Here is a 27,480-nt window from a genome sequence, read left to right as displayed (position 1 = left end):
CGCGCACACACACACACACACACACACACACACACACCCGTGTGATACTAATAGAGTTGTGATGCGGTGCTCGTGGCTGAAGCGTTGGTCAGCTCTGCCCTTGCCTGGGAGGCAGCTCCCAGTACATCGCTGCTGACATGCAAATCCTATGGCAATAGCTGCGCTTCCGTCCTCTCTCTGTGTCTCTCTCTCTCTTCCTCTCTTCCCCTGCCTCTCTTGTGGATCTAACCGTCCACAACCAGTGTGCAGAGGAGCGAGCAGCTCGAGCGGCGGCGGCGATGCGTGGAGCCCAGAGGAGCTCCGATGGCGCCACACTCTCACCTCCCGTCTCCTTCTCCTTCTACCATCTCCCGTACCCTTACTCACATCCCCTTCCTCTGTCTGTCTCCATGCCCGTGTCCCTCTCACCGTGCCGGGCCCCAGAGCACAAGGACAAGGCGGAGTGGCGGAAGACGGTGCCCAGCTACACCCAGTCGGCCGGGGCCATGGACTTGCGTGTGTGGAACACGCAGGATGACAGTCAGGAGCCCTTGCCCAAGAACTGGGAGATGGCCTACACAGAGACGGGCATGGTCTACTTCATAGAGTAAGTGGGCATTTTGTACTGCTACTCGCCCGTGCTTTGTTTTTGGTCCCATTACTCTCCCATTACATCGGTATTGTGCTAACCCCACTCCCAGTTCTCTTTCCAGTCTCTTTTCTGCCATTGCGAGCCAAATGTGTTGAGAGATCTGGCAGTGAGTCGTCTCTCTCCTCTCTCTCTCCTCATCCATCATGGAAACGACCTGTAGGCGCTTGTGTTGTTCTCAGTGAAGCTTCTCTTGTTCTACCTCCGCCAAGGAGGCTGAGCTTTTGCCCCATGTCCGTTTGTTTGCTGTTGTTGTTTGATTGTTTTCAGCAGGATTACCCAAAAACAGATTTCCTTGAAACTTGGTGGAAGGATGGGTGAAGAAAGAACCCATGAAAGGGGCAGTAAGGGATTTTGGAGAATTGTTGTTGTTGATGATTTTACTGCACCGAGCGGGCCGCGAACTCGCAGCTTCGGCCCAGGCCCCACGCGCTAACCACGATAAAGCCACGTATACATTGGAATTTGGATACAGCGTGATTGACAGCTGGTACCGCCCAATCGGTGCATGGCTGCAGGTGTAGGTGGGCGCGCAGTGGAAAACCTCTCAGAGGTTAGACCACACCCCCAATCCAACGTCTCGTTGCAAAAGAAACAAGATGGCGCTGGTGAAAATCCCATTTCTTTAAAGCTACAGTGTGTAGTATTTAGAAGAACTTATTCACAGAAATTGAATAAATTGTCCATAACTATGTGTTCATATATGTATAATCATAACCGATGTTTTGAATGAGTTAAATATAGTTACATGAGGTGGACCCGACCTGTGTGTGAGTCTCCATGTTTGCTACGTCGTGTTGTGTATACGGTTATTGCACGAAACGGTTCAAGAATACGTTGCATTCCGGAAATTAAATTTAGCTGTGCGCCGCCATAAAGTGTCCCCTGTCGGCTGCTCGGTTGGTTGCGGTTTGCAACTCTACCACCAGCTGCCGCCAGAAAATTACAAAGATTACACACTGGTCCGAGATAGGGTGTTTTTTTTAATCTTTTATTTTCACCCATTTCCCAGGGAACATGCATCTTGATGGTGACAAAAATCTAAATCTATCAATCAGGTTCGGCGGTGTTTGTTGTTGGGTTTGTTGGCTGCAGCTGATAGTGGCAGACCTGCATTGTTTACCTGGCCCGTCGGTGTGGCAAGCAGTCAATGCCGAATCGCTGAGAGAGCCAGATGCCGCCGCTCGCAACTGAATCAATAGCTCATTCTGCCAGCGAGAGAAACAACAGGCTAAAAGGAGTTTGCCACCGCTGACCTGCTCTCTCTCGCAATTCGTCTCTTATGATCTCTGCAGCCACTCGCTCTTTTCTTTCTGCAGGTCCATATATATATAACCTTCAGTTCCCTCCTTTCAATCCCAATATCTCTCTCTCTCTGTGTTAGTTGTTTATTCATAATTTAAAGGCTTATTTAATAAGCCATCTGATCTCAAAAGATTAGAAGTTAGACACACTTTTCTGTTTCCAGAGGTGGTGGAAGTGGCTTCGGCTGGATCGTCACAGTAGCTTAATTATTTTTAGATGATTCTTTTTTTTTTCTTTCCTGCGCCTAAAGCCCTGTCTCCTTTCTTTTGTATTTCAGTCACAACAGCAAGACCACGACCTGGCTGGACCCCCGCCTCGCCAAGAAGGCCAAGCCGCCTGAGAAATGCGAGGAAGGAGGTGAGACGAGATCTGGAGATACTATGGTGGTATAAACGTTTGCACTGGCACTTTAACTGTACCCCTACCCTCCGTACCACCGCCCTGCATATAGAGCCGCACGCCTGCCCCCTCTGCTGGGGGGCTCTGTCTAACAGACGGAGATTGAACAGCTGAACGGGCCCCGTCACGGTCACGCTGGTTGACACAGCGCAAACCTCCGCTTCTCCAGTCTTTCCCCTCTCTCCTCCTTAATGGCCTCTGGTGCACATGCAGCGAGCTCATGAGTGCGGCGCGTCTCAAAAGGCAATTTTCCGTGGCCCCTCTTGCGTAAAGATCCTCCCCCTGCGCCGCGTGTGTTTGTCGCACGGCGGCAGAAACTCAAGATGCTGCGTACACAGCGGAGAGAGAGAGAGAGTGAGAGAGAGAGAGAGAGAGAGAGAGGGTATTATTTTCCAACGGGGCTGTATAACCACTCAGCATTTCCTCCTCTGTGTTGTGTGTTAAACCCTAAACACACAGTGACAAATAAAAGGAGCCGACCTGCCGTTCGGGAGGTGCAGGTGAGGCCTGCTGTGAGGCTGGCAATTAAAGCACCATGCCTCATTGCGTGTGTCCAATTGTCCGTGTAGTGCCTCAGCAGTATATCTGAAGTGATCTGAGTCCGCCTTTTTTTCCCCCCGTTTGTTCTTCCCCCAGAGCTGCCCTATGGCTGGGAGAAGATCGAGGACCCCCAGTACGGAACCTACTTCGTCGAGTGAGTAACCTTCTCCCTGTGCCTGAGGGGGGCCCAGAGGCCCACATCTGGTGGACGTAGAGGAAATGGTTTACTGAAGGTTTATATTAAATCTCTACTGATGTTGTAATAAAAAGGCTCTGACCAGGGCTCCAATCATAGACTGTGTATAAAAATGGACGCAAAGTCACCGGGTCCGGAAACGGGTGGCGTCACGTTGGGTTGCCGCTTGGCTCTAATCTACACGTGTGTGTGTGTGTGTGTGTGTGTGTGTGTGTGTGTGTGTGTGTGTGTGTGTGTGTGTGTGTGTGTGTGTGTGTGTGTGTGTGTGTGTGTGTGTGTGTGTGTGTGTGTGTGTGTGTGTGTGTGTGTGTGTGTGTGTGTGTGTGTGTGTGTGTGTGTGTGTGTGTGTGTCTGTCTGTCTGTCTGTCTGTCTGTCTGTCTGTCTGTCTGTCTGTCTGTCTGTCTGTCTGTCTGTCTGTCTGTCTGTCTGTCTGTCTGTCTGTCTGTCTGTCTGTCTGTCTGTCTGTCTGTCTGTCTGTCTGTCTGTCTGTCTGTCTGTCTGTCTGTCTGTCTACTGAAGCCGCTTGATTTCTAAGATGCGTTGTTATTATATCCACATGTCCTGCAACTCGAAGCCTTATCGCTGAAACGTATAGCAGCATCAAATGTGTCGTTGCCGGATCTCCAGGGGACCTGTGGGCCATGTGATGGGCGCCTATTATGCCGCTGTATCTCCACACACTGTGGTTTTCCCACAGTCCCTCCAGAAAGCAATTATGTCAGTGCGGAGGAACACTGGTGGGTTACATCTCTGTGGACGTGTGCGCATGTGAAAGAGAGCGGACAACGAAGGTTCAGGGTCCCTGAGAGGGAAACAAGGGCAAGATTCCATTCTGATCAGGAGTGTAAACAAGAGCACAATGTTTCATTTTGGTCTCATTAATGTGGACAAAGAGGGGGTAGACCTGCAGGCAGGGGCAGGGGGGTTCGACGAGCCTGTTTATGCAAGAGGGTCATTGAGAGGCTGTCACTCCTCCGTCCCCGTCTCTCTTTGTCTGGCAAATGTTGTTGCGAGCAAAGAACCGAGTGCCACAGTTTGACACAAAGTCTCATTATTTGCTCGACTGTCGGCCCCAAAAAAACATGAGGTGTGGCAATTAAAGAGTGAGACGGAGACCCCACCGAGTAAAATCAAAGAGCGGAAACGATAAGTGAGGGGGGATGTTTTATCTCCTCACGCCGACTGGAGAGGGTTTCTCTGTGCATGAGTCACACACAGCAAGAGTTCAGTCTATTTGTGTGTGTGTGTGTTGGTGTGTGTGTGGGTGTGGGTGTGTTGGTGTGTGTGGGGAATGCACACACACCAACACACACGCACGCATACACCTTCAACCATCAGAGTCTCAGCATGTGTCTGAGTCACTGTGCCGCATCGGTGCATTATGTTTTTCCCCAGTGTGCTGCCACGACAGGGATTTACAACTGGCAAAGCTCATTACGCAGATGAGCTACCTCCCTCCATTAGCGTGTCACCATGGCGGGACGTTTCTCCACGTAGCGGGGAATGTTTCAGCACACAACAGGTGTGACCTGCGAGTCATTAATTCTTTATAGATTGAAATTAAAGCCCCAGTGTGTAAATTTTGTATTTTTTTCTGGCGACATCTGGTGGTAAAGTTGCAAACCGCAACCAACTGAGCACCCGACAGGGGGCACTTTATGGTGGCGAACCGCTGATTCCATTTCCGGTTTCCGGCAGAGTCTGAAAGTTGTATGTATTATCATAGTTATGGACAATATGTTCAATTTCAGTGAATAAGTTCTTCTAAATATTACACACTGTAGCTTTAAAGGAGAAATGTTCAGATTTTGTAGTTTTTCCCTTTTCTTTTAGTGTCTTATAGGTTTTTTGTGTATCTAACAGAGCCACAAAGTAAAAAAAAAAAATCCAAGTCCAATCACTGCAAAAACTGCTCCTGTAACGCCAAGACTTCCTGTATGCGCTGGAACTGGTTGACCAATCACAACAGAGTGGACCAGTTGGCCAATCAGAGCAGACTGGGCTTCATCGGGAGGGAGGGGCCTTAAAGAGACAGGAGCTTAAACCAAGTGTTTCAGACAGAGGCTGGAAAGAGGAGCTGCAGGAATGAACAGTCTGAGGAAAATGATGTGTTAACTGAATTTGATTGCATTTAAACATTTTTTCAAGTAATAACCCAAATTAAAATAATGAACCTGAATATGAGCAGAATATGTCTCCTTTAAATCCCCAAAGTATAGGAGATGGTTTATTTTTTGTGAGATGCTTGGAAACAAGGCAAACTCTTGTTTACAGTTTATTGATGAATCTTTTGTGGACTATCACAGCAAAGATTGCGACTCATGTAGATCTACAACAGTTAATCGATTAATCGGTAGTAGTTTTTTAATGAAATAAAGTTCAAAAAGTCAAAATTCTCTGATTTCAGCTTCTTAAATGTGAATATTTTCTGGTTTCTTTGCTCCTCTGTGACAGTAAACTGAATATCTTTGGGGTGTGGACAAAACAAAACATTGTCTTGGAGTTTGCGGAAACATGATCGACATTTTTTTACCACTTTATGACATTCCATGGAAACTAAACGATTAATCAAGAAAATAATCAACAGATTAATCGATGATGAAAATAACCGTTAGTCGCAGCCCTAGACTCATTCGCATCTGTCAAATTCCCCTTTGAATTCACCGCACGTCAATTAGATTTTTTTTTTGCATGTTCTCCCTCTGCCTTTGTGGGGTTTCTATGGTTACCACATCTTATCCCCACACTGTCCAAAGACGTGCAGCTTTGGTCAGTTGCCGATTCTAAGTTGCCCACAGGTGTTAATGCTCACCTTTTGCCCAACGTCAGCAGGGATTTGCTCTAAGAATTATACCTAATGGATGGATGTTTTAGACAAGCTGTCAAATCTTTTTATTTTTACATTTTTTTTGAGTGGTATACTGTATCAGAACAACCCGACTGCTTTATGAAATGCTGCATCCACAGCTTGGTTTTGCCCTTACAGTCAAATCCCAGGTTTGCATGACAGGCAAAGAAACAGTAGCAACAGTGTAAGATAAGCTGTAAGACCGGAAGCAGAAACATTAGCCGGCAGCTCACACTGTGTGCAGTCAGCTGACGCAGGTGGAGTGAGCATGTGTGATGAGAAGCGTGCAAACAGAAATGGGAAAAACAGCAACATATTTGCGATGCGCAATGGTGAATGGCGTTAACAGCCGTTTCCATTTCCAACTTGTTCATCCGTTGTTGTTGTTGTGGTTTTCCCCCTTGTTCAGCCACATCAACCAGAAGACCCAGTTTGAGAATCCAGTCATGGAAGCAAAGAAAAAGTTGAGTGTGGACACGCCCGCCGCAGAACCTCCGCCGGCAGCCACGCCCTCAGGTAACTGCACGCCACACAACCGAGTCCGTCACGTCATTCACAGCAAGTCACAAGTGAGGAAAGATCTGTCTTTCGAGTGAAATGGTTCATGTCATTATGCTTTTCTTTATTTCACCCCCCCCTCCCCCCCGAATTTGATGTTATTAAGTGGCAATGGAAAGAAAGTAGTAGGCCGAAGAAAATGTCATTTCAAAAAAGCTCAAGTTGAGTTTGTTTTAAGAAATTGAAGGCATGCTGGCATATTTTTAAACAGATCTTTATTCAATTTTGCGACATTTAAAATTAAATGTTACCGTTAATGTTGAGGGCCAGGGAGTTTTCCTGTAGTTGGTCGTCGGAAATGGACAGGAAGTGAGGTCATTTTACTCCAAATGACATCCTGGAATGTCAGAGAGAGGAGGGAGCACAAAGTACCACATGTATTTAGGTCTTGATTTGGATTATCAAGGAAGCAATCCAAATTCAGTTTTTAAACGTCACCTCTGATTCAAAGCCGCGGCCTTTGCCGGGCAAATGATGGCAATGTTGGTCAGTCTTTTTGGCAGGCGTTGTCGTGGGTGCGACAATGACGTGATTACCGGCGAAGAGCAAATGACCCAAGTAGTGTCCCAAAAGTGTTTATTTTCCCGATGGTAGTCCTCCGTATAGAATGCTGAGTAGGGGGCGGTGATTGATGATGGTGATTTCTGGCACCACCTTAGTCTTGTTTCGCTGGTGTTATGTCATTTGAAATGAATCCATTATTGACAATTGAACACATGGATAAATCCGCAGTCTTACACTAGGACACATGATCGGAAGCTAAGCAGTGTGTTCCACACATCCATCTCCCCGTGGGCCACGGCTTTACCAGCTCCTCCTGGGGGACCCCGGAGGCCTTCCCAGGCCGGATGGGACATGTAGTTCCCTCCAGCGAGTTCTGGGTCTACCTCTAGATCTCCTCCCAGTTGGATGTGCGCGGTAAACCACCTCAACTGACCCAAAGCCGCAGAGGTTCTACTCCGAGCTCCGTCCGTACGTCCGAACTCCTCCCCTTATACTCCATGTTTCTTCAGATCAGTAGCTTTTGCTTTGGGGCCTGCGTTCCCTCCTCCCCGTCCCATAAAGCTGCAGCGGAGACAACTGTGTTGTAAAGACGCACGTTCCAGCTTTGTAGTTCTCGCCTTTTTGTTCACTGAGGAAAAAAGAACAATCACACTATACAAGCAGGTATTAAATGTGTTATCCAAACACGGAAGGCTTTTTATGGTCTCCTTCACGCTGAGACGTCTGTCGGGAAGATGCTCCAACAGTTGACAGGGCTGCTGATAAACAGCCCATTGCCTCTGAAGCAATGATATTCAATTTGAATAATGGAGCAGCGCTTTTCGCCGGGCGGCTGCATTCATTTTGACAAGTAGATATGAAACGGAGGAGGGGCTCTGAGGTCTCTTTGAAAAGGCTTTTGCCCCAGTCGTTCATCGCGGCTCAAAGATTTCCCCGTTCAGAGCGGAGGACGGGATGGAGAGGAGGAGGAGGAGGAAGAGAGGCCGAGAGGGGGAAAGAGGGTGGCCGCGGCTGAAAGCGACTCTTGGTCGTAAATTGCATTTCCACCGGGTCATGTAAACGTCCCCGTGCTGCCGATCCATTAGTATTCAAAACTAGCCTTCGGCATTCCAAGACACAACCCCTCGGAGCGAAGCGCCTGCCTCACTCTGTTGCACGCCGCTGCCCACCTCCCACGGCCGAGCCTCCCCTCTCCAGCAGTGCGGATGATGTTGCCTCCGTGAACCGCCGCCGCCTGCAGCGGCACACTGCCTCCCCCTGTGCCCTCCGCGCACCTTCCCACCCTCGTTAATGAGAATTAATGGCTAGTGGTCTTGTGTGTGTGTGTGTGCGGTAGCTTCTAAACGCTGTTTTGACAAGCCTGACCTCCCAGACAATGCGAGGGGCAGAAGCGCCGCACTACGCGCCGCCATAATTACAACGCTGACAATCCTGTCTGACATTTCATATAATCACTTCACCCCCCGAGAATACAGAGCGTCCCTTTGTGGCCCACGGCTTAATCAAGAGCATGTAAACATAGCTTTGGAACGTAGCTCGCCATCTCTCTCTCTCTCTCTCTCTCTGGCCCACTGCCCCCTCTCTCTCTCTCTCTCTTCTGCCAGTGTTGCTTTCATGGTGACAATGCAAGAAACAGTGTTGACAGTTTCTTGACATAGTGTGTGAACGGGGCTTTAATCCTGTCAAACAAGCAGTCACCTTATCGCTCCCACCCTGGGTAAGTCGGCAGAAAGTTCATGTGCCGTGTAACTTAAACGTACACAACAGTAAATTTCACGTGCAATCTCGGGGAAAAAAAAAGGTCTCTCCGGCGCGGGCCGGGGCTGTCATCGTGGTCAGACTTGGCACAACCTTTTCTTTCTTTTCCCTCTTTCTTCCGAGCGGTCACGTCCGTTCGCCGATCGCTGCGCGGTCACGCAAATCACATTCCCATGACACATTGAGAGTGGTGACGGAGAACGGAGGGGGGGGGGGGGGGTTGGGTTTCTATCTGTACCTTCCCTAATGAGATTGATGTCCCACCATGTATCAGTGTGGGAACTGTCAGAGAAGAAGCATGAGGGGACACTGCACATAACTCGCGGCCTCACGGACGCTCACCACAGGGAAGAGAGAGAGTTGCGATTTAGTTGGAATTTCCCTCTACTCTGTCAAATCGAACTCGATTTCTCTCCGTCTCTCTTCGCCTCATCGCTCTTATCTCGCTCTCTTTCCCTTCCCCCCTCTCTCTCTCTCTCTCTCTCACACACACACACACACACACACACACACACACACACACACACACAGACGATATCATTTCTGTCCTCTACGAAGTGGGCCCATTTACACATCCCGTAGGCACCCAAAAAGAATGACATTTGCAATGAAATGTTTACCTTGAAAGTGTCAGGTGCATTTTATTCATCACTGCGGTTAAGGGAGTCTGTTGTTTGCGATGAAACTTGGGAAAAATATAGACATTTTTTCTAATAACTGGTTGATGGTTATTGCCTTTGCGAACACACACACACACACACACACACACACGCACACACGTTGGGTGTGATTTGTTTGAGTTTGCACTCAAATTGCAATTAATGAATGCTCGTGTTTATCGCGAGCAGTCAGCGATGCACCGTCGGAATGTTGTTATGACGGAGACAGACGGGAATGTGTGAGCAAGTTTTCCTGTTTCCCTTCATTTCCCAAGCTCCTCTTTTTTTTCTTTTTTTTTAAACTTCGTACATGCGTCTGTACCACACGTTGACCTGTGAACTTTAACGATTCGCTGCTCTCAAAAGCCACTGACTTCATTTAAAGTTTGATACAACGGGCCATTTAAAATATTTTTTTTTTTTCTGCATCACCAATTGTCAAACTGTATCCTCATTTTTTCCCCCCCTCCATGTTCCCCTACCACAGAAGAGCCCGGTAAGGGAGTGCGGGGCTTCACACGAGATCCATCTCAGCTGCAGGGTTCCATCCTGCAGGCGGCTCTACGAAAAAGCCCCCAGGGCTTCGGCTTCACCATCATCGGAGGAGACCGACCCGATGAGTTCCTTCAGGTCAAAAACGTCCTTCCCGATGGGCCCGCTGCACACGACAACAAGATCGCCTCAGGTAAATGATATGTCACCTTTAACGTGACCCTCCCGGTGCAAAGTCATACGAGGAGGAGAAGAGTTGAGAGGAGACAAATAGGCATTTCTATTTATTTTGTCTAATCAAGCGAAAACACAATCCAGTGTCACATTCATACAGTTCGCTGTTTGCCTGTGCACAGAGTGACACTCAGGTTTGGCATCAGCGTGTGCACTATACATAACACAGTTCTATTTACCCTGAGTACACACAAACAAGCACACACACACACACACACACAGGGAGAGCAGGTGCTTCATCGTGAATGTCACATTGCTTCATCAAGCAAATATAGGCAGTGTTCAGTGGAGCAGATCTAAAAAAAAAAAAAGGAAACTTCTGCCAATAAAAGCACACGTTCAGTTTTATGTTTGACACACGCATTTTTAACATGCGGCCATATATTAGAGGTTTAATAGGCCTTTTGCATGCTGGACGTCTCCCTCGTCATTCTTTATCTAAAGAACTTGCATACGCAGACACGAGTGCCACATGGAAAGCGTTTAGTAGTAGCTCTGCAAATTCCCCCTTTTTATTGTGCACATAAAAACCTCTGATCACATTCATAAGGATCTCGGTAATTGGAATTACTGTCGGTGAAGTGCGGCGGGCCTTCACATCGCAGCAGTATTGATTGCGTTCAACGCTCTCGCAGCCGCCCAACACCAGAGCTGCTGCGAGAGCGTCAGCGTTGAAACTGTGGCACCGAGACAGTAATTATTTTCAATATTTTATTTCCCTTGAGAAGGAGGATAATTGATTTAACCAAAACAATTAATTTAATTCGCTTATGATGCTAAGCAGCGGACTGCAACGGTTTCATTTCGCTGTGTTTTTGAAGTCTCACTGACTCAACTCTACCTTTTTGTTGTCTTTGCGGATGCTTAGTTAGCAGGTGTGTGTGACAGTGGCTCTGAACAGGCACCGCATCGGGGTATGGAGCTCATTTCCGGAGTGAAGCCTTAGCTGTGTTTGCTTGGAGAGAGAGGGTGTTATTGATCGCGTAGGTTGGGGCGTCTGAATCCGAGCCAACGAGCCAGTCAGCAATTCAGCCGACCGACCATCCAGCCCTGTATGTGTCAGGCAGGCCAGGAATGATGAGCCTCCCCCCATCATGAAAGGAGGAGGAAAGGAACAGCGTGTCGTTGTCTCCCATTGGTCTCTCCAGTCCATCGACGATTAACATCTACACATTTTTAGGGACGAAAGAGCCGATAAGATTCTACTGGTGCAATCCAGATCAGAGCCTGACCAACGATAATATCGTCCGATTTTTGAGGCTTTCACAGACATATTGGTATCAGCGCTCATCTTGATACCGATATGAAATCTTTGATTGTACAGAATAAACAATGCAGAAAAAAATTTGCATTTATTAAATTAAAATTAATTCAGTTCATTTTCTTAATTCAAGTTCTATATATTTGGATTTTATTTGTGTTGTCTTACTATTTATAGTTATTTATAAAAAATATATACATTTCAAGCCTCAATTGCATATCTTTTGATAATGACATCTTAGGAATCACTGACAGATTAAATTCTTTTCTTTTTTTTTCAGCCGATGCATCAATATCTTAAAAATCTTATACTCCCTAATATCGATATCGGCATCGGTCGGGCTCCAATCCGGATAGATAACTATTATTTATTTACACCAATCAGCCCCAACATTGATACTGTATACCACCCACCTAAAGGTGTGTAGGTCCCCTTCGTGCCGTCAAAGCAGCCCTGACCCGTCAGGGAGTGGACACAGGACCTTTGGGACCTGTCGGTTTTGTGGCTGATGGTTCTCCATGGATCTGACTTCTTCCGGCAGATCCTCCATGCTTGATAGGATTGGGATCCGGGGAGTTTCGGAGTCCAAATCAAAACCTTAGGGGTCATTGGCCTGCTGGGTGAGGCTGCGGCCGGGGGAGGGGGTTGCCTTAAGGGGATGGTTTTCATGTTGTGGCTGGTCGGTCTTTATACTTATGTCCTTACTTGCTCCTGCATGCGTCTGTTTGAGCTGGTTGTTCTTCTCTCAGGTGACGTGATCGTGGACATCAATGGCGCGTGTGTGCTGGGGAAGACTCACGCTGATGTGGTCCAGATGTTCCAGTCCATCCCCATCAACCAGTACGTGGACATGGTCCTGTGCCGGGGCTACCCCCTGCCCGAGGACTCCAGCAACAACAGTGACGAGGCCGCGGGAGGCGTCGGCGCCGCCAAGGACACTTCCCCGCCCCCCTCCGCCTCCACGCCGCAGGAGCCTCACTATACCATCCCGGACGGAGGAACCCTCTCCAAGAAGACTGCTGCGGTGGCGCCCATGACCAACGGAGGACGCCACCACCACCACCACCACCACCATCCTCATCCCCACCACCACCACCACCACCACCACCTTCCTCACCAGGAAGGCCCTGACCCCACTCTGCTGCAGCCAGAGCTGGTGAGTGTGCCGCTGGTGAAAGGCCCCGGAGGCTTCGGCTTCGCCATCGCGGATTGCCCCCTGGGCCAAAAGGTGAAGATGATCCTGGACGCCCAGTGGTGCCGCGGCTTGTTGAAGGGCGATGTCATCAAGGAGATCAACAGGCAGAATGTCCAGACGCTGACCCACTCTCAGGTGGTGGACATCCTCAAAGACCTGCCCGTGGGCAGTGAGGTCAACGTGCTGGTGCTCAGAGGAGGTGAGTCGGCAGAAATGAGTGTTCGCCGCAGCCACAGGTGCGCCGCCCCCCCGGGGCTAATCCATGTCACAGCTGGCTGGGTTACCGCAATGATGCTTCGTCATCTCTGTTGTTAAATCTATATTAATCTACTCAGGTTACTGTTCAGACAACAAACAGGTGTTAGTGCCCGGAGCTGGTTAAGTCCCATGCTTCTGACATCATTCTAATCCCCGCGCAGATTTGTGTCGCCTGTTTATCTCTTCTCTCTCATTTCCCCCAGAAATAAAAACGGAGAGAAACAATAGGGGGGGCGAGGATCCCACCCACCCAGCGGATTTGAAATTAAATGTTTGCGGACAGTGAGAAAGCAACACTATTGCACTCACAAAGGTCTGATCTGATGTCTTTTAATTTATGAACAACAGAATTGCCACTCAACCCGAATGTTAAAATAAAGCAATTTCACGCTCCGGTCCACACCAGCTCTGCAATCGGCCACCGTGCACCTTCCCAGACAGGGAGTCCGAGCAAGACACGCTTAGTCACATGGCGAGCTGTGCCGGGCAAAAGACTCGACTCGACTGAGAAAAGGCAGTTTCGGTGATTCACTAGCTGACGAGGAGAGAATGACGAGGAGGAGACGGTGGGCAATGATCGCCCCTTCTTCTTCTTCTTCTTCTTCTTCTTCTCACTCAACGCTTTCACCGCTTTGAAGGGCTTCTTCCCATTCGCCTTTACTGCAGTGCAGTAGCCTAGATTCTAGAGTTGCACCCATATATCAGATGTACTTAGCCGAGCTCTGCTCTCAGCTCCAGGGGCTTGTCTTGTGTTTGTGCATGTGCCTCTGTTATTAACTTCCTTCTTTTTTTCCTGCTGTGTTGTGCACCAGCCTATAATGCTTCTTTTTTCTTTTTTTTATGGTACATGCACATATGCAGGGTGTGATCGCATCTTTCCAGGACTAAAAAGAAAGCAGCGCTGCAGGACTTCCCTCGGGTCACACACACAGACCAGTGTTAGGTTTAAGCTTTACATCCAGCCAGGGGGCGAGAACTCCTTTCTGATTACGGCAGCAGGGGGAAAACGAAACAGGAAATGATTTTGGCCCTGCTCCCTGCTCCGGGATTTAAATCTGGAAAGTGTCCTATCCCCAGTGGGACAGGGACTTTGGCCAAAGATATGATGATGTTCATGACGATGATAGTGATCAGTATAAGCTACGTTTACCATATAAGAAACATCAAATTGGGAATAATCAAGCTTAATTGTTTTCCTTTCCAGTACAAGGTTTCATTTCTTTAATCTGGTTGATGAAACTGGAATCTAGCGAGAGCGTGCACAGTGTTCTGGTGGTGTGACGAACAAACAGCTGGCAGGTTTGATCTTCTCCCACATTTTTGCTCCTGGAGTATACTGCCCCCTACTGGCTGGCTTTGCACCATGACAAAAAGACGAGAGGGGAAAGCCGAATGAAATATGAATTAATACTTACAAAAAAAAAAGTGCAGAACAAGGTGCAGTTTGCATAAGAGACGATATACTGTGAAGAAACTAGGTCAGCCGAATGAGGAAGAGTTTAGCAGAAAGGTATAACTCAACGTTTAAATCTTTAAACCCATGCGCTTGATAATAGATATGTGCTTGTTTCTGTAAATGACTCAATCCACCTCTTCATCTTTCCCCCCCTGCAGGTCAGACGTCTCCCGTGAAATCACTGAAACCGGTAAGTGGAAAACGGGGAAAAAAAATCATGTAATTTTTCTCTTGTCTTTTCGGGGGTGAAAGGGGCAATACAGCGATGATAGAACTGCTGCTGAATTATTAAACAGGAAAAGGGTTTTTGTACTTCATCTAGGTTACCCAACCAGCAGCACCACTCAGAGTTGTGTGTGTGTGTGTGTGTGTGTGTGTGTGTGTGTGTGTGTGTGTGTGTGTGTGTGTGTGTGTGTGTGTGTGTGTGTGTGTGTGTGTGTGTGTGTGTGTGTGTGTGTGTGTGTGTGTGTGTGTGTGTGTGTGTGTGTGTGCTTGTGTGTGTGTGCTTGTGTGTGTGTGCTTGTGTGCGTGTGCTTGTGTGCGTGCGTGCGTGCGTGCGTGCGCGCTGCATGTTGTTGGCTCCATTATTCAGGGAGCCCACATTATCCAGGCTGTTATTTCGGGAACTGCATGTGGGTAAATATGCTGGCTGCTGCTGGCAAACAGCAACTTGACATCCCTCTGTGTGTACGGCTGTCGAAGACCATAAGACATGTTCAACAGCTTGTTCCTGTGCTGCTCCTCCATGTTGCACTCTTAAAATAGAGAGGAGCTCGGGCAGCAACAGGCTTACTCATAATGTTGTTGTTTTTTGGCCCAGCACAGGATGATTCCGTATTAGACAACCCTCCTTACATGGGTGTAAATCCATGAATTCCATTTCCGTATATAAAAAGGGAATATTCAGGAATACATTTACAGAAAAATGACCCCAGAGCTCTTGTGTCTGTGTTTCAGTGCACGGCTCCCATGTCCCAGGCCGCATCCCAGCCTACGCCTCCACAGGCATCGCACACCGTACCCCAGCAACCGCCCCACCCGAGCTCCCAGCCCACGCCGCAGCCGCAGCTGCAGCGGCAGGAGATGACCAACAGCATGGAGGCCATCGGCCCGCCGGAGATCCCCCCCAACCCAATCTCCTTCCCCGACAACACCCTGCACTCAACTTCCCCCAAACCGGACGCGTCGGACCTCTACCTCAAGTCCAGGGCCTTGTTGGACAGCAAGCGTGAGTGGGGGGGGGGTTAGCTCTCATGGCTCAGGACTCACCAGTTGAAAACAAAAAATCATAGGCCATAAACATAGTTTATCACTTTGACAATGTACAGACAGTCACAGTTACGAGTGCCCAAAGTGACGTCTTATAATATCTAATATCTGTCTTACATTCACCATTGTACAAAACAGAGCAGAATAGCTGTACGTGTGGGAAGATAAAACCAAAATATGTTATTCTTACTTTGTTAAATGACCTATACCAAACTATTCCGGGGGAGGCTCATGGGATTGATTTGTTTTTACATCGGTTATCAAGGAAGATGATGTCAGAATAGCTTAAATATTTGTAATTTGGTGAAAGCGATACAGTGGTTTTGGGGGGAATTTTATTCCTTTTCCCAGAGTCAGAAACTTAACAAATGCGTCAGGACAGACATTTATAGACAGAAGTTAAATACAACTAACCCGACGCTTAGTCTGAGGAGAAACCCCCGACCTAAACAATCAACCTAGTATGAACACTGCTGTCAGTTAATTTTCTGTTTATCAGTTCTTATTTTTTCAACCACTTAATCAATTTGTGAAATCAAATTTTTATTTAAGTGTAAAGGAACATATCGGTGTCACCTGAGCAAGTCGTCACAATTTCCTTGGCCCAGGCTTGAGGAGCAGCCGCTTTGTACAATACATGCAACAGGAACATTCTGTACATGGCTTCTTTTCACTTCTCTCTGCAGCTCCTAATACCAAGGACCTGGATGTGTTCATCAAAAGGAACCAGGAGTCCGGCTTCGGCTTCAGAGTCCTCGGAGGCGAGGGGCCGGATCAGCCGGTAGGTCCTGTAGCATCCCTGCCCAGATCAGCCACGTGCAGCCGGGTCTCGGCGTGATGCTCCAATCCCAAAACCTCCGACGCCAGAGATGACCAGTCAGACACCAAGCAAATCCACATTTCAGCTGCATTCATTTACTGGAGCAGCCTGAATTTCTCCTGCTGTTATATTTCAATAAGGGAAATTGACTGTGTCATCAAATGCTCAAAGCACCCGAGAGGATCTATTTACCACAATCTTCCTGTTCTCGTTGGCTCGGGTCAGCCAGGTCGAGCTGTTTCCCTGACGTCCTCTTCTGTCCGCAGGTGTACATCGGTGCCATCGTGCCGCTCGGTGCAGCCGAGAAAGACGGGCGCCTGCGGGCCGGGGACGAGCTGCTGTGTATAGACGGCGTGCCAGTCAAGGGCAAATCCCACAAACAAGTGCTGGAGCTGATGACCAACGCCGCCCGCAACGGCCAGGTCATGCTCACCGTCCGCAGGAAGCTGACGAGCGCAGGTGGGTCTGCCGCTGAAGAACGCTCTCTACTTTTCTTTCAGAGCACTTTTACTTTGTTTGGACCAGTGTGCTGGAGGAGAACCTCTGAGCGAAAGCTTTGATCTGGGATTTTATATATTATTTTGTATTTTTTTCCAACTAATCCTTCGAATTTGTTCTGGATGATTTCCTCGCGGACAAATTTGAATAAATTAAGTTTTCCACCGAAATTGACTTTCAGGATGTTATGGCAGGCGTGATGTCTTCCTCGAAAGAAAAATCGAGTTTTCGGAACGGAGCAGGATTTTCCTTTGTTTAACTTGAATCACAGGAAATGTGAATGGAAGAAAAAATGGTTCTCCTAAAGGGGGAAAAAATACAGAATCAGAAGAAGTGGGTCAGAGTAAACAGACGAAGATTGTTTGCTTTGTGTGTTTATCTGTCGGGGCTGATTGGAGCAGTGTGAAGGGCAGAGGAGATATGATCAGCTGGAGGAGTTGAATTACATGCCAAAGGACGGAAAAAGAAAACCATTTGCTGAGTTTTCTTTTCCAGCAGCACAAACGCCGGGCTGTTTACTCGCTCTACACAAATACCTGCTCCATGGATACCATGAGTACTTTTTTAAGTATTACCTTGGATTTGATGTTGCCGCAAACAGCAGCTTTGATCACGTTGCAGAAACAAAAGCATCAATCACGAGAGGCTTTATGCCTCCCGAGCCGGAGTTGAGACAGAGATTCCCCGACGCCTGCTGACAAAACAGGGACTCAGCAAAACAAACATGCAGTGAAGAGGGATTGAGGCGGATCAGCTCGTCGTACGAATGACAAATTGGGAAGGCTGAGTCGACAGTCTTGTATTTCATGTGTCTTTGATATATCAAAATCACATCATATCGATATCAAAAAATTGGGGAGAAAATTTATGAATTAAAGGAGACATCTTTATGCTTTTTGCAGTTATTCATTTCCTCGAGTGTGTTATAGGTTTTTGCGTATGTAAAAGTTCTGCAAAGTTAAAAATCCGAAAGTCTGTTGTAAAGGGAGCTCCTCTTCCCCGACAGGAAACACCTGAAACGCCTCGTCAGTAGTCCGGACGATACTTACGTAACATGGTGACATCTCCATATTACACATGTGCATAAAGAATGTCCAGCGGCTGGTCTGACACGCCCCCAACAGAGCCGGTTAAAATGAGAGAGTGAGAGAACTTCCTACACGCACTGGAAGCGGTTCACCAATCACAATAGAGTGGAGCCAGCTGGCCAATCAGAGCAGACTGGGCTTCATCGTGGAGGGAGGGGCCTTAAAGAGACAGGAGCTGAAAACCAAGTGTTTCAGACGGAGGCTGGAAAGAGGAGCTGCAGGAATGGACACTGAGGAAACTGATGTTTTCTGAACATTATAGCATGTAAACCTTTTTTCAAGTAACAACCCAGATTAAAATGATGAACCTGAATATGTGCATAACATGTCTCCTTTAATGTTCATGGAATTGAAAATGTACGTCGCCTAAACTGGAATGACCTGAAATGACTTTTAAAAACTCATTTAAAACTGTATTCCGAGCTGTCGGCTGAGAAGATCTGGTCCAGATGCCGTTGATGTAAGAATCTGCTCACGCTTCTCTTCATTGTCATTGGTCAGACGGTGGTGGAGAGGAGGAGAGCGGCCAGCAGCCCCACCACGTTGCATCCGCCCTGGTCAACAGCTCTCCCAAGAGCGCCGGCGGCGAGGTGGCGGGCGCCGCCCAGCAAGCGCCGCCCGCTCGGCCGGAGTGCTTCGACGTCACTCTGCAGCGCAGAGACAACGAGGGCTTTGGCTTCGTCATCCTCACCTCGAAGAACAAGCCTCCCCCTGGAGGTGAGAGACAAACTAAATCATTTGAAATCGGTGAAGAAAGAATGTAGGGGAAAGGTTTTTTTGGCTCTAGTGATGGAAATATCTCAACAACCATTGGACGGGTTACCATGACATTTGACATCAATGTCTCCGTCTTAATGAATTTTTAAAAAACTCTGGTGAACCCTTTAATTTAATGGACCTCTTAATATGTCAGGTACTTTGGTTTAATGCCCAAACACCTGCAAAACGAATACATTTTCCCATCAGTCTCAGCTGTATTTTAGCTAAGTTTTCCAATGTAAGAACATAATTGATCAGATTACATTAGTAATACTCACACATACCATAACATAACATTCTGCACACGATTGGGAGCCTCACATTGATCAGTAGCAGCTCAATGGCACAAGCCTTTGCCTTGTTATTTGAAAGAATTGTCTTCGTGTTGGGTTTATTGAATTGAGACGTCCAAAGCAACCGGCTTTTCTTTTTCATTCCTCTGTGTTTTCTCTGTTTCAGTTATACCTCACAAGATCGGCCGCATCATCGAGGGCAGCCCGACGGACCGCATGGGTCAGATGAAGGTGGGCGACCGTATCTCCGCTGTCAACGGCCGCTCCATCATGGAGCTGTCGCACAACGACATCGTGCAGCTCATCAAGGACGCGGGCAACGCGGTCACCCTCACAGTGGTGCCGGAAGACGGTAGGTCGGCACAGAGGAGCTCTTAGGGTGCGATTTGTCGGGGGGGGGGGGGGGGGGGGGAGAGATTTGTATCCCCGAAATGGAGCACGCACTGTCAGATCCCCCCTCCGTTTTTAGTTTATTTTTTCACAAATCGCACCCGACGCTTCGTTGACTTTCTGTAAAATTAGATAATGGGAATTTTGATGTTGTCAACTTTGACATCCAAGTATTTTTTTTTTTGGCGAGCAGCAGATCACAAAGTCTGGTGGTTTGTCTCTGCGCGTCGTACTAAATGTGTGTGTTTTGTTCACGACTTGCTGCTCTTCCAGACAGCGCTCCTCCGTCTGGAACGAATTCGGCCAAGCAGAGTCCTTCGACGCAACACAGAGCTGTGGGCCAGCAGCCTCCCAGCCACCCAGAGAGGTACACACAAGTACACGCACACATGCTCCCAGGCATCCACTAGACAGTCTAATAAAGGTTCTGCCTTTTGAACCGTGAATTAGCCCCAAACCTCTCGAAGCAGACGCTGGTTTGTGCTTCACTGTGACCCCACACTCTCCTTGTTATCCAGAAAGACAGACCCCCCCCCCCCCCCCCCCCGTGGACACTGTTCGGTTGGCGAAGCAAAGACAAAGAGACAGATTAATAGGGCGTCTCACGTCCTCTTTGATCTTCCCTCTTAAACAAGATTACCTGTGTCAGCCGTTTTAATCCATTGCTGCTGCTGCTGCAGCACTTCTACAGAACGTCATCCTTTCTCGCCCCCTCACACGCTCCGTTTCACCGCCTATCAGCATGTGTTCCTCTTCCCGTTTAGCCCCGCATCCATCCATCCCTTGGCAGCAGCCTCCCTCCCTCCTCTCTCCATCCAATCTCCAGCACACGCCTCGGGTTAACCCAGACTATGAGCCGAGGCCGTCGGGGCCCCGACAGCGTGAAGAGTGTAAACTCTTGTGTTAGCACAGCTAAAGTTCCCACAAAGGCATTGTAATAACCTCTGTGAAGGAGTAACGCAGTTCTTCTTCAACTCAGATGTTAAATATCGCTGCTGCAATTAATTGTGGGGCGTCAATATCTCCTTTCCTTTCACGTAGGAAAGTCCAGCGTACCCTTTGCTAAAGGAGATAGGAAAGGAAGCATTGAAGCTCCTTTCTTTTGCATTTAGAGAATCCAAACAGCTCTTATGACGTGACTGACGATCAACGACTTCCGGGTCACTTCCAGATTTAGGAAAAATCTTCTTAAGCAAATTTGACAATTCGACCGCACCCCCGACTGCGGACTTTTTGGGGACAGAGCCTTCAGCATCGCAGCCCCCCACCCTCTGCAACTCCATCCCTTCAGAGATCCGCAACGCTCCCTCTTTGGACCTTTTTTTTTTACTGCTAAAAACCCACCTGTTCACCAAGGCCGATATAATAGGGTAATATATCCCTAATGACTTTTGTGTGTGTATGTGTGTGTTTGAGTGTGAAATGTAAAGCGTCCTCCGGTCCCCTGACAGGCGCTGTAAAAATACAAGTTATTATTATCATTATTATTATTGCTATGCACAAGCATCTGCACTCTAGCAACCAACACATACTGTACAGAGAATATCGTGTATATGTTTTTATGCACATATTTCACCATATATCAGACATTAGACCTTTCCTCTTTAGGTTTACAGATTGACATTTATAGCTGTTTTCTGATGAGATATTCATATTTATTTATTTATTTTATAAAACTGGCTCAAATCGTTCATTCATATAACATCTTGAAATAGCCCTGTTTTTATTCATTTCTGTTTCCACACTTAATATTCTTTCGTATGTAATTGAATTCTCATCTGAGGATCAGATATTGTTTCACGTCGCAGTTAAGACAAAATATTCTAGTTATCTGCAGCATGCGGGTCGTGTTGTTACATGGTTCCGATTGTTTTTGCGGCGGCAGGAATGGCGACAGTGAGGGGAAGAGCGTGCCACAACAAAGAGAGACTGGTACACTCGTCCCATCAGGCCCAAAGCAGGTAAAAACCAAAGATTATTATTCCCATCAAAGTTGATCTCATGCCTTGTCCAGAAGTTGTCCAGTCTCAAAGTCCCATGTCCCTTGTCTGTGAACTGCAGGGCTGTTTTGTGGTGGAGCTGGAGCGCAGCCAGCGCGGCTTCGGCTTCAGTCTGAGGGGAGGGAAGGAGTACAACATGGGGCTGTTCATCCTGCGACTGGCTGAGGACGGACCTGCTCTGCACGACGGCAGGATTCACGTGAGTCATCTTGCCAGTGTCTGACACTGGGGGCCAGACGAACTCCGGTTAAATGTTTTTGTCACTCCTCATATAACTTTCTATTTGAAGGACAATGATGCTCTAATTGTTGGAAATAAATTTTCTCATAGTTCAGGGGCTTTGGGGAATGTAAACAGGAAGTATAGTGTTGCCATGGAGTCAGTCAGTCAGCTTCCTCTGACCTCTATTACTTTAAAGTGGCATCATTAATAGTTTGGTGAATTATCCGTTAGCAGGTCCTGTTGTCAACGTATCCATGGATGCAACGACAACTTACACAGGATTAATTACTTTGATACTGAACAAAACTCCAGTATGTTCCTAAGATGGGGCCATGGACGTTTATTCACGATGGACATTGCGAGACAACGGAATATGCGTGTCATGTCATTATGTTCAGACTTGACTGAGTTATTTTATGAATTTATTATGAAAATGCAGCAATAGGTCGTTAATCAGCGGACCATGCGTCAATAACTTCACTTCCCGTTGTAACAGTCCAACATATGCGCCCAGATTATACCCGGGGTTAAAGTAGGCTAGCCTGTTTTAAACCCTTTACCCCAGGGTTTAAAAGAGGCTAGGCTATTTCATACACCCCCTAGGCCAGATGATAACCCCCCCACACTCAATCCAGCCCATATGTTTAAACGAACCCCCTGACCCTCAAGTCTGAAGACTTTGCGATCGGCGTTTCTAAATTTGTAATAGTATTTTATCTATTGCTTAATACTGAATCCAGTATATTGTTTCCCCGAGTAGATGGCAGTTAGGAGATTTGATCTGGACAGAAGAGATACAATCTGGTCGAGCACAAAATACATAAATTCGTGTGACACTGGACATTGGAATACAGACTTATTTATGAAAAACACAAGGGTATAGTTTGACGCATTCTGAAAAGTCCTCCCGTCCCGCTCGTGATGCCTGCCCCCACAGGTCGGAGATCAGATAGTGGAGATCAACGGCGAGGCCACCCAGGGCATCACGCACACTCGGGCCATCGAGCTGATCCAAGCAGGGGGCAGCAGAGTCCACCTGCTGCTCCGACCCGGCCAGGGCCTGGTCCCGGATCACAGTGAGTGGCTGCTGAGAGGAAACCGCGCACACACACACACACACACACACATTGTTGCCACACATTTGCTCGACAGCAGGGCGCCGAGTTTTCTTTACTCTCATGCATGTGTTGCGAGCTTCTCGCTTGACCTTTCTCTCGTCTCATTCGATCTCGCAAACTTCTCTGCTGTGCTCCTGTATCTGCCTGATTTCTGCACCAGCACGGCTGTTTCTTCTACTTTCTACCGATTTATCTTCTTCCTCCTATAGGTCTGAACTCTTCTTCCACCCTGTGCTTCTACATGAAACCAGAGCATCACTAAAGGGCCTCACTGCTTTTCTTGGTCTGTCCCTAATCACCTTGGTAAACCTTGTCCTCCTCTCCTCTACCTTTGCCGTAAAACCTGTCCTGTCAAAAGTGATGCACCTCCCAGAAGTCGAGTGTTTTTTTTCATCCTCGTGTCTCCGTACCACGTCATCAGCCACGGTCGATCAGAACTAGATCAGTTAGTTGTGACAGGTAATGCCGAGTAGACTCTTCTCTGGCGGGCTGAAATAAAGCAGTGAGTCCTAGAGGAGTGAACAGACCTGCAGGACCGCTGGCTCCTTTTTTTTTTTTTTTAAGGATAATACAAAAACCTTGTGATGCCACTGAACACACACCTCATCCCGAGCAGCGAATGACGGATCTGTAGGAAAGTAGACTCAACTAGATCAATGACTGACAGGTGGGTAAAAAAAAAAAAGGGGGGGGGGGGATCGGTGTGCTTTCACTGGCGGGAACCTTTTTGAACCTAAACACCCAATTAGAGTGAATTTCTACGAGCTGTTGCTCGTGGAAATCGCAAAAGCTCATTTCAGCTCCACCACCAAGTCCATCGCTCTTCTCTTTTTTTCTCTCTCTCTGTTTTTTTTTCTTCTGCTGCATATAATAAATCTGCTGCTCAATCACAGACGTGCAATTCTTATCGGCCCTCGGTGTGAAAATTGAAATGTCAGCGCAACTGCACCTTTTTTGATTGACGGCTGATGTATAATCTCCAACGAGGCATATGTATATATTTAGAGGGATATTACAGAAAAGCAAGCTAGGTGGAAAACATCTTCTTTTTTTTACTATATCAGGATATTGTGCTTCTTTTGCATGACACGTGTGATCATCTTTTTGTTGAATGTGCAAAAATAGCTCAGGGAAATTCCTTTTTTTCTTCTTTGAATACATGTTTTGTGTTTAGCTCAGATGGAACCTTGTCTTACTCTCCGCTGCTTGGTTCTCAGGTTCCAAGGACAAAGTAACCATTCCAACCTCAAGCTTTCCCCGGGTCTCAGTATTCGACGGGCAGTCCTCTCCGTCCTCCGCCTCCCTCTCTACCTCGGAAATGTCCCCGTCCTCCCCCAAAATGTCCGCCCTCGATGAGTTCTCCGGGTCTCCCGGCGCCGGTCAGGAGCACGCCAGGCAGGCTAACAGATCAGGAGGACAGCAGCTCCCTCACCACGGCCATAAGCGCACCACCAGCCCGAGCGCCCGGCCCCGACAAACAAGCAGGGCGGACTCCAAGTCTGCCAGTCCCAAAAGAGCCACCGAGGGCCGGGCGGATCCCGCCGAGCGCTCCCAGAGCCCTCGGAAAACAGAGCGAGGCCACAGCGGCGGATCCTTGGAAGACATGAGCAAGGAGAGGAGAGTCCAAGGCCAGAGAGACCACCACTCCGCGAGCCCCAGGAAGAGCTCCGCGAGGGAACATGACCCCGCTGTGCCCTTGAAGAGCCCGGAGGAGCCGCAGAGCCCCAGGCGCCCGGCTGGCCAACTGCCCTCTGCAGAAGGGAGGGGCCGGAGGCACAAGGAGGAGGACGCAGCTCACCGGCAGGAGAGCGGCCACAGGAAGGGCAAAAGGGCTGAGCAGGAGGCTGCCGCACACAGATCTCACTCCCAAACGCACGGGGAGAGGACGGGCTCGGACGCCGACAGCGGCACCCTGAGCCGAAGGAGCGCCAGAGAGAGGGGCGACATGGAACACTGGGAGAGCAAGAACCACGGGCCGGCCGAGGACGTGAACAGGAAGGACCCCAGAGGCTCGAGCAGCAGCATCCAGGACCCCGGCTGCAACGGGACCGCCGCCGGCGTCAAGAAGGCCCCCATCACCCCCGGCCCGTGGAAAGTTCCCAGCTCGGCCAAGATCCAGTCCCAGGTGGACACAACATATGCAGATGTCTGAAATCCTTCCCAGAGAAAGTTGCTGCGCCTGTGAACGTTGGGGAGTTGAAGGATTTTTATTTGTTTGTTGTTGTTCTCGGACAACGCAGATCACTGTGTAACCAGCAACATCGCCTCTCATCGCCTTTTTTTCTCGTTTTCACCCAGTTTGCCTCGGTTAGTTCACATCAGGCTGCTGTCGGATCGGACACACGCTTGTTCCTACATGAGTATTTGTACTGAGCGATGATGATCATGTCGTGTGTGCGTGTGTGTGTGTAACAGATGTTTTTTTGGTTTTTGTTAGAAGCGACACTGAAGTGTATTTTGTGCCAGTTATAAAGAGCCTCCGGTTAAAGAAGCTGCTCCTGCGTTGAACTCACTGTGAGACCGTTTGTGGGCGATTGGATGAACTGCTCCTCCCTCGTCCTGCGTCCTGCGTCCGCCCCGCGGCCATGAAGGATCCTGCTTTTTCTTTTTTTTTGTCACTTTGAAGGTTTAAGGCACATTCTTGCAATCACTCAGCTTCTCTTCCGGGCCAAAGACTGAGTCACTGTGGCTGTCACCGATGGATGTAGCTCCAAAAAAAAAATGAGGCTGGTGAGTTTCTCTTAAAATTGGCTGCACGGGGTGACGGAGTGTCTTTCTTAGTCATTAACGGTGTGTGTGTGTGTGTGTGTGTGTGTGTGTGCGTGCATGCGTGCGTGACTGCATTCAATCTGATCCCGTTAGCTCATCAGACGGTTTGGACAGAAAAAAACCCGGAGCTTTATATGCATCAATCAGCAGACCAGATACTTGTGGTTATAGTTCTAATGTTTGTTACACGTCTGTTAATAATAATAATAATAATAATAAAAGCATAATGTAATTTATTGAAAATCTATATGTAAACAAAAACTGTTGCACACACACACACACGCGTGCCGTGCCGTCACTTCACGTTTGACGTGGATTTTTTTTTAAATACTGAAGTAGAATGTGTACATCGGCGTCAGCAGCACGATCTATGCATTCTATTTCTAGGAGTCCGTCGTCGACTGTTTTTGCAGCTCTGTACTTTAGGTCCTCTGGCTGTGTGTGTGTGTGTGTGTACAGGATACAAGCTGACTGGTAAGCCTGTGTATATTTTCCTGATATCGCTGTAGCATCGACTGTACTTAATCAGAAACGTATATTATTTTAACAAAACGATGACACACAAACATATATATATTGACACAGAATTTAGACGAGTTGTTATTAGCTTCATTGTAAGGAGTGAGACCTCTGCCTTCAAAACTTACATTTGAGAGATATTTTTTATCATCGTAAAACGTGTAGGCACACAAAAAACCCACATGTTGTTTTTCCTCGCTCTATAACCTCCAAATCTATTTTTGATCTATTTTTTTATTTAGAACATGACCATTAATGTGAGAGAGAGAAAATAATAATAGTGTATATATATTTTTTTGCTCAGCTGTTGATTAATAACAACACCATCGTCCGTCACTTTTGGGTAATAAATGAAGTCAGACTCCCGAAAGAATGCAGCTAATTTTCCCAGGAAGGAAGGAAAGGGGGGAAGGAATTGGCGGTTGCACACACTGCACAGTGTGAAAATGGCATGACTGCTTTTTTTGTTGTTTTGTTTGGAGTTCTATTTTTTAAATGACTATGAAGTTTATCAAATTTAATGAAACAGGGACCTAAGCGTCATAAGAAAAATGTTGTTTTTTTTCTGTATTTATGAGAATCGGTTGTTCCCTGCTCTGAAGAAGAAAATGTAGTGTTGATCGTCAATAAGTTGCTGCTGTGGAATCCGGAGACATCGAGTGGTCTGGACGAAAACAGACGTACAGTAACACACGCATCCCCTGGGCTCTGAGGCCATGTACTAATTTATTGTCCACTTTTATTGTCGAATGATGGGCTTACTGTATTATTATTGACCATGTATGATACTGTGGCCTTGCGTTGCTCCAACATAGAGAAAGAAGAAAAGAAAAAAAGAAAAAGTCTCATGATTTTAACATCACGGTAGATGTAAATGTTTATATAAATTGTACAGCACCTGTGTAAAATATGCCTTCATGCGGATAGAAAAAAAAAAGACAAAATCCTCTGTAAATCGTTTTCATTATTTTTTTAAGGGGGAACCGAGAGGAAATGATATAAATAAATTTAAAAAATGGGTGAAAATAAATAAATAATCTGGTCATGGCATATTCTGTTCATGCACTGATAAATAAAGGTTTACTGAATAAACACGACTGTGGCGTTTTGATTTTTGTAGGGGTTGTTGATACTGTACGTCATATATAAGTCTGTCATATAAATATTATACATATGTACAGTTTATATGGGGGAGTTGCACACGTACGAATTATTAAACTTAAATCAGTGCAACAACATCTTCTCTAAACATATGTAGAGCCTTATAATAATTAATAATAATCTATTGTTATTGTGTGTGTGTGTGTGTGTGTGTGTGTGTGTGTGTGTGTGTGTGTGTGAGTGTGAGAGAGAGAAAAAAAGCACTGCCTCTCCTGACTACACACACACACACATACACACTCACCATTACGTCAGCAGAGTGTGTGCGTGCAGAGCCGCACG

General features: G+C 47.4%; 1 protein-coding gene and 1 long non-coding RNA gene across 3 annotated transcripts in view; one reads left to right on the top strand and one right to left on the bottom strand.

Moving 5' to 3' along the window:
- Nucleotides 1-27,129, top strand: part of magi3a (membrane associated guanylate kinase, WW and PDZ domain containing 3a) — a 105,522-nt gene extending 78,393 nt beyond the window's left edge. Inside the window, exons 5-22 of one of the 2 annotated variants that reach the window (XM_035645893.2) lie at nt 424-586; nt 2,211-2,290; nt 2,969-3,026; nt 6,327-6,433; nt 9,884-10,081; nt 12,133-12,777; nt 14,451-14,482; nt 15,250-15,520; nt 16,248-16,342; nt 16,648-16,840; nt 18,469-18,684; nt 19,186-19,371; nt 19,683-19,776; nt 21,295-21,370; nt 21,471-21,608; nt 22,569-22,707; nt 22,959-23,052; nt 23,967-24,103. In XM_035645893.2, the coding sequence (XP_035501786.2) occupies nt 424-586; nt 2,211-2,290; nt 2,969-3,026; nt 6,327-6,433; nt 9,884-10,081; nt 12,133-12,777; nt 14,451-14,482; nt 15,250-15,520; nt 16,248-16,342; nt 16,648-16,840; nt 18,469-18,684; nt 19,186-19,371; nt 19,683-19,776; nt 21,295-21,370; nt 21,471-21,608; nt 22,569-22,707; nt 22,959-23,011 (2,744 nt within the window). In that variant the 3' untranslated portion in view covers nt 23,012-23,052; nt 23,967-24,103. Of the gene's footprint in view, nt 1-423; nt 587-2,210; nt 2,291-2,968; nt 3,027-6,326; nt 6,434-9,883; nt 10,082-12,132; nt 12,778-14,450; nt 14,483-15,249; nt 15,521-16,247; nt 16,343-16,647; nt 16,841-18,468; nt 18,685-19,185; nt 19,372-19,682; nt 19,777-21,294; nt 21,371-21,470; nt 21,609-22,568; nt 22,708-22,958; nt 23,053-23,966 lie in introns of both variants that reach the window. The other variant, XM_035645890.2, reaches the window with a different exon arrangement.
- LOC118317326 lies at nt 16,810-18,163 on the bottom strand. The gene is made up of 3 exons (XR_004795402.2): nt 17,929-18,163; nt 17,455-17,570; nt 16,810-17,180 (listed from the first exon to the last, which is right to left on the bottom strand). It is a non-coding gene; the product is annotated as an uncharacterized LOC118317326 (long non-coding RNA).
- Nucleotides 27,130-27,480: the final 351 nt, after the last annotated feature.

This window comes from Scophthalmus maximus, chromosome 3 (genome assembly GCF_022379125.1).
Source record: "Scophthalmus maximus strain ysfricsl-2021 chromosome 3, ASM2237912v1, whole genome shotgun sequence".
Lineage (NCBI taxonomy): Eukaryota > Metazoa > Chordata > Actinopteri > Pleuronectiformes > Scophthalmidae > Scophthalmus > Scophthalmus maximus.
Note: the sequence above shows the minus strand (reverse complement) of the source record. Positions and strands in the feature narration are given on the sequence as shown.